At 38.6% G+C, this 6,578-nt stretch overlaps 1 protein-coding gene across 2 annotated transcripts; it reads right to left on the bottom strand.

The window, feature by feature from the left end:
• Positions 1 to 1,332: 1,332 nt before the first annotated feature.
• Positions 1,333 to 4,969, bottom strand: LOC149847018 (homeobox-leucine zipper protein ATHB-13-like). 2 transcript variants are annotated; one of them, XM_089998261.1, is made up of 4 exons: positions 4,834 to 4,969; positions 3,514 to 3,709; positions 3,018 to 3,394; positions 1,333 to 1,832 (listed from the first exon to the last, which is right to left on the bottom strand). In XM_089998261.1, the coding sequence occupies exons 2-4, from the start codon at positions 3,668 to 3,670 to the stop codon at positions 1,467 to 1,469; spliced, it is 900 nt and encodes a 299-aa protein (XP_089854387.1). In that variant the 5' UTR covers positions 3,671 to 3,709; positions 4,834 to 4,969; the 3' UTR covers positions 1,333 to 1,466. The 2 variants fall into 2 exon arrangements, with proteins under 2 accessions (XP_089854387.1, XP_089854386.1); XM_089998260.1 differs by lacking the exon at positions 4,834 to 4,969 and having other exon boundaries at positions 3,514 to 3,804.
• Positions 4,970 to 6,578: the final 1,609 nt, after the last annotated feature.

Here is a 6,578-nt window from a genome sequence, read left to right as displayed (position 1 = left end):
TGCATGCACCTGCTGCGGTTGGCCCGAGTGGATAAAGTACTGGATACACCCTACTATCTACTGTATATGGAATCCAATTGACTACTGTATAGTATTGTGTGTGTATAAAATTTATTTATTGAAAATTATTATATACTCTCATGGGTTCTAAACCCCGTAGTTGAAACTCACATGTGTAGGTTGTTTTGACCAAACCTAACACCATGGATGCATTTAGTATAATCAAAATCCCCTTCAATCATATTTTTTCTACATAAAAAATATGATTTTTTAAGGGTTGAAAATTCGGTATATTGCAGTTCATTGATTTTTCAACCTGAAGACAATCTGACATAAGTCAAAAAAACATGATCTAATTAATTAGGCCAGTTTATATTCAACCAAACATATAAATCGCATCTAGAGTGACAGTTATGCAATAATAATAACAATACTAATAATAAATGTGAGTATTTCACTCATGGGTTTGGAACTCATGAGTGCAGCCAACATTTTCCTTATATACATATATCCAAGCGAACCTACACCCTCTTAGTAGAGACAATGATTTTTCATAGCTACCGAGTTGTTTTTTTATTTTTGCCGATCAAACCTGACAGATATGATCTCAATATATTGCACGATAGAAAGCAAGTTTGGATCATGTGATTGTGATTGTGACGATGCATGTAGATTTTTAGGATCTTTAAAAATCAATGACTCAGAATCTAACAAAATTTCTTGACTTGAATAATCATATTTTTATATCTGAAAAGGACGCTCCAAGGTATGCTTCCTATCAATTAAACAATGCTGAATTCATCAAGGAGGTTTGTTTGAGAAGATGCAGCTCACAACCATAAAATCTGTGGTTGGCAGTGGTGGAGGAACGGGATCGGAAAAAAGTGGAATTTTAGTTGTAAGATATCTAATGAAACATTAACTGAAATTGAGATCTCATTCAAAGAGAAAAAATTTCTGTTTACTGGGTGGATAGCTGTGAAAGAGACTATTGCGGTGTAATGATGTGGGGTCACCGCTCAATTGTTTTCTCGCTCATTGGCTTTTCCGCTTCCTATGGATGTAATAGTTTCTTCACTTTTATGCGTTTGATTAACAGCAAAATTAAATATGGCAGAATTAGTTCGGTCTTCAGATATAAATAGTTTTTTTCTTTTATGTAAGAAAGAAAAGGAAGGATCCTGTTGGTTCCTCAGTTGACAGAAAAAAAATCTAATTGACGCCATACGAGATTGCAGCCCAGCTGCGAAAAAATGGCTAAACTCAAGCATTTGACAGGAAAGAAAGGAGTGCTTTCCCGGGCTCGTGTTTCTTCGATCATGCTAGAATGCAAATAAAATGTTTTTTTTTTGTTTTTTTTTTCTATACGCCAACCAGACATGAATACAGCAGAGAAAGAAAAGAAAAAAAATAAAAAAATATAAGAAAGGAAGCGAAGAGGCATTTTTGGAGACATGAAGATGGTCTCAGCGAAAACTGTGAGGGGAATGATCAGTCCATGGCCAGAAGCCAGAGTGATCATCCATTGGGCAGAACATGTTGCAGAATGGTTCCTCCTGTATCGTGTTTTCGTCGGTGGCAGAGGTAGCCATAAATTTCTGGCATGGAAGGTCTGATCTTGAGGGTCCCTGAAGAAACTGGACAACATTTGCTGGCCTTATTGGAGGATAAATGTGTCTCAAGGCATGTTGGGATATTGGACTGTCGACTGCTGCTTTGGATATGTCCAAGTTGAGATCAGAGCTGTTCTCACTTTTGATACTGCATGATCCTTCTGTCTCCTTATTCAGGTTGATGGCTTCTGTTTCTCTGCTTTTCTTCAGCACCATGATCTGACAATCCGATCATCCAATTAATAATCCAAGAATATCATGAAACAATAATATAATCCTGGATTTAGGTTGCTTTCTTTGCAAACACAATTCAAGGCACAAAGCTCCATTCATATAGCAATGATAAATACCAGTAGTCAGAGATGCTTTTGATGGACAGCCCTCTTGTTATTATGATCGTTCCATTCAGTACAAAGAAATGATATTGATAATAAAATGGGAAGTGACGAAAAACAGTCATTCGTGGTTGAAAAATTCTCATCATGAATTCAAAATTTCTGACAAACAAGGGGAAATTTTGAAAGTTGGGAAGTGATACTTTGGACACGATTCTTTCAGAAAAAATGTAAGATTCTTTTTGGGCGCCATGAAATGTGCGCTGGATCAAGTAACACTCGAAGAAAAAGATCTAAAGGATCCTATCTAATGGATCTAAAAAAAAATCATATTATTGCACTAGATCCCACAAACACTTTGAGGTTAAAATATTCCAAGATAAGAGTGACGCCAGGATGGTTGACCTTATCTTCAGTGCATTTATTTTGCACCCCATTTTCCAGAAACCTACTTCTTGGAAGTTGGAAATAAAAGAAGAATAATTTCTTGATCACACTTGTGGTGAAAAATTTCAAAATCAACTGATAATTAATTTAGAAGAGGAAAAGAGCCTCGGTTGTTCATCTAATAGGATTAATTGACTGAAACCTGCCGGGACTAAAGGCTCTACCCCTCAAGAGTTCCAAACTTATGCATGTTCAGTTCAGCAGCAGCAAGCTTTTCAGTATTGGAAACGAAAAGAAAAAATAACAGAAATAGAAGCGATAAAAATAGTACTGATGATATTCAATTAGATCAGATCTAGTCAGAAGTCTGAGGTTAAGCAAACCAATGATGTCAGCGATCATCTCCAACTCGTATGTTATAAGATCCATCAGTCCTAATTTACAACAACGGTGCTGAATTTGGATCTATCAGGTGATACTCAATCAGATCTCATCAAGATCCCCACGTTATGTTCACCAAAATAGGATCAACTCAACGGTGAGTGCTATATTGCACCCCACAAACATTTCACCAACTTGATAATTAATTGGAAGAGCAAACAAGGAACAAAATAGAGATCAATTGATGGTTTGATCTAGTTGGTTTTGCTTGATAAAGACTAACTTCATGAGATTAGGTTACCTCAGATTGGAGTTTCTTGTTTTTGGCTTGGATGAGATCATTATCTGCCTTGATTGCTTCATATTGCCTTTTAAGGACATCATAGTCCTTCTCCAATTGCTTGGTCTTCCACCTTGCCCTCCTGTTCTGGAACCATATGGCAATCTGCCTTGGCTGCAACCCTAGAGCCCTAGCCAGTTGCATTTTCCTCTCTGGTTCGAGCTTATTGCCCAGTTCAAAGTTCTTCTCCAGTGTCTTCACCTGCTCCATGTTGAGCCTCTTCTTCTTCTCTCCTGCTTGGGAGCAGTCGTCAGATAGATCATCATCACCATTCATCTCTTCACACATCTCCAGCCCTGAAAAGGACATGGATCTCTTCCCTAGGAATGATGCTACACCTGCACCACATGCCCACAACACAGAAATTCAGATACTAATAGACAAACGAATCATTAACTGAGCAATATTATTCAAGTTGAAGCAATTAAGGGCACAAAAGGAACAGAGAGATGGTCACCATGAAAATCATGGGGAGTGCAGGTAGGCATGATTGGGGTGACATTGGGAGGAAGGTGCTGATGATCATCTTCATGGGAGGATGATGATGGCGGAGGAGGGGGAGCTTGCAGCATGAAATTTGTGGGGAAGAAAGCCATCCCAGTTGGGCAACTCATGGCTCAGGCTTCATCATCATCCCGTGGAAGTTTTGATCACTGATAAAGATGGGAGAGATCATCAGGTGGGAGAGGTGTTGAAATCAATAATTTAATGAAATGGAAATATGGTGAGTTAAAAGTGAAACACCGGAGACGATTAAAGCTGATTGGAGGAAAAGTTTTTGGAGTATATAAGAGAGAGAGAGAGAGAGAGAGAGAGAGAGAGAGGGAGGTCTTTTAGATAGGTAGACAAGCGGTTAATGAGGGAGTGAGGATGGGAAGTGGAGTGTCTTTTTCTTTTCTCACATTGAATGAGAGAGAGGGTGGGTAGGGGAGTGTCTTTTTCTTTTTTTACATTGAAATGAACTGGAATAATGGGACACAGATCAGGTCATATGGTCATTCGACGTTAATGACCGTCCATCTGTGGGCTTCGATTCTTGCCACGTGGCAAGAATGTTTTCTCATTAATGACGAGGGCTGCCGTTTACTTGGTTAAAAACGAAACCATCGCTGTTTACCTGGTTAAAAAATGAAACCTCTCTCTCTCTCTCTCTCTCTCTCTCTCTCTCTCTCTCTCCGCCACCCTCCTCTGGCAACCCACATCCCCAAAAACTTAAAAATCAATGCCAAAATCCCCAAAACATTGAAAAATCAAGGATCCATGTAGAAAAGCAAGTGCCTTGGTGTGATTCAAAGGACTGCGGTAGATTGAGAGACGAGAACAGAAATTTTGTAGTTCATTTAAACTTCTATCTGAAATCGCCCTCTGAAATCTCAAGTTTAGAAAATGTAAGAGGAAAACCCGTCAAATTTCAAAGACTCGTAGAGGAAAACAAATTTCTTGATACGATTCCAAGGATAAGGCCGGATTCAAAACCGTCGCTCTGCTCCATTCAACTCAATAATCACCGACGAAGCAACTTCTCTGATCTTGATTTAAAACAAAAAAAACGTTGATATTTTCAGGAAAAAAAACACCTTTCCTTTGGTTCTAAAGAGCAGGGCAGATTCAGAGAGAGAACTCTATCCTCTCAACCTCCGCATCCAAAGACCCCAAAAATCTTTCAGAAAAACCAAATATATTCACGAAAAACAAAAATTCCAATACCGAGCCAGGAAAGAAAGAATTATCCTTGGTGCGATTCCGGAATACGCCAAAACCATGCTGGAATTCTTACCTTTTCCTTCCCCAAATTCTCCGTTAAAAACTTCCAGGAAATCTCCAAAACCAACCAAAATGAAGAGAAACAGATGCACGCCTATGAGATTAATCTGATATTTCTCTCAATATTGAGATTCCTACGATATTTTTTGCAGAGAGAGGGGACGGAGGTAGAGAGTGGGAAAAACATTTTAGTTTTTTTTTTTTTCAAAACATACACCGTTAACGGCGTTAACCCTGAGCAGTGCATCGCCACGTGGCGAGCATCGCTTACCCGAGATCGACGGTCCACTTCATCGAATGACCGTAAGGTCATTCGACGAATGACCTGATCTCTGCCCAGAATAATGGGTTTCCGACCCACCTTAGTCAAGAAGAAATAAAATATATGAAAAATATGGTCGGTAGAGATAGCGAGAGATCTTGGATAGCAATGTATTTCTTTGTGAAAGTCTAGTCCTGTGGGTTGTAGCGTGGGAGTTGAAGATTGCTTATTACTTTCAACCCTAAAGGCTGCGATTTTCTTTTTATTTGCATAATGCAAGAGAGAGAGAGAGATGATTGATGATATTAGCAAATAATCATTACTCGAAGATGTTTTTGTGTTTCACTTTTTACTTGAACAGTAGGCGATATGGTATTAGCAGGAGAGAGAGAGAGAGAGAGGAATCTTAATATGGGTCCTATAGTTGCAGAACCTGCTACCTAAACCACCTACAGGGATCATGCATCTGGTTCCTTCTCATCCATTACCACCTCTCACATTGAACAAAGACAATCAGAAAGCTAGAGATTTCAAAATCAAAGATAAAATAAAACCAAAAAAGTTTTACATGAAGTTGGTTTTTTGTCGGTGTTTTCTTGTTGGTGGCACATGGCCTGCCCACAAGAAAATGGGCGTCACGTCCCATCTCATCTCCTCCTTAAGACACTGCCCTTCTGGGTGAAAGCTGCCCTTCGTTAGCCATTTCTGCAACATCTCTCATCCTCATTCAATTCAACATCAATTCCCATGTCACCTGTCAGCAATATCTCATCCTTTCGCCCCTTTTTTTCTCACATGCATTGCTTATCATTTTCTTTTTCCCAGATCTGATCACCCGGCCCCTTTGTTCTTTGCTCAATGTATTGGTTGGTTTATTTTCTGTTTAGATTGTCTGGGGCAACTGAATGTTCCTATGTAAAGGTCATTTTTTCAAATTCTAAGCGTGGGCTTGCCTTAAATTTAGATTTTTTATTATTATGTTACTAAGCAAATTAGATTTGATACCCTATATATACTATCCTGTTTGAGGTCACTATCATGCTAACCTGGTTTGGTGTATCGGGTTAAAGCATTCAAGCTGAAGAATGTCACAATTCAATACCTGGGGTGTGCATCTCTTGCCACAAAGCCGAATGAATGAGAATACTTTCTTAATGTGCAGGGAGGGATTCTTTCAAAAAAATTAAAATAATTTCTTTCTTTCAACAAAAAAAAGAGAGCAGGGAGTGGGGTAACTCAATGAGTTTTACAAGCAAACAATAAAACATAGCTACGGGTTATTTTCTCATTCTTAACAGTGGTTTCTCCTTGGATAAAAAAAACAGTAATTAAACTGCAGTAAAATCACAAACTTTAATATTGGGGCATGATCCATTATACATCATGGATGTCCCAAATGTGGGGGCTTTTGTTTTAACCATGTTTTTACAATTTGTGAAGGCGATAACATTCTGAACTGATATGGCAAAATGAAATGAAAAAAAAAAGTCTTTTCC

The sequence above is a fragment of the Nuphar pumila genome, chromosome 2 (genome assembly GCF_984573655.1).
Source record: "Nuphar pumila chromosome 2, dmNupPumi1.hap1.1, whole genome shotgun sequence".
Taxonomy (NCBI): domain Eukaryota; kingdom Viridiplantae; phylum Streptophyta; class Magnoliopsida; order Nymphaeales; family Nymphaeaceae; genus Nuphar; species Nuphar pumila.
This window is presented reverse-complemented; position numbering and strand designations above follow the sequence as displayed.

Coding starts and splice junctions, on each gene's coding strand:
- LOC149847018 (XM_089998261.1), bottom strand. CDS start 3,670: ATGAGTTGCCCAACTGGGATGGCTTTCTTCCCCACAAATTTCATGCTG. Junction 3,395..3,513: donor CACTCCCCATGATTTTCATG/GTGACCATCTCT, acceptor CATGTGGTGCAG/GTGTAGCATCATTCCTAGGG. Junction 1,833..3,017: donor ACAAGAAACTCCAATCTGAG/GTAACCTAATCT, acceptor TCGGATTGTCAG/ATCATGGTGCTGAAGAAAAG.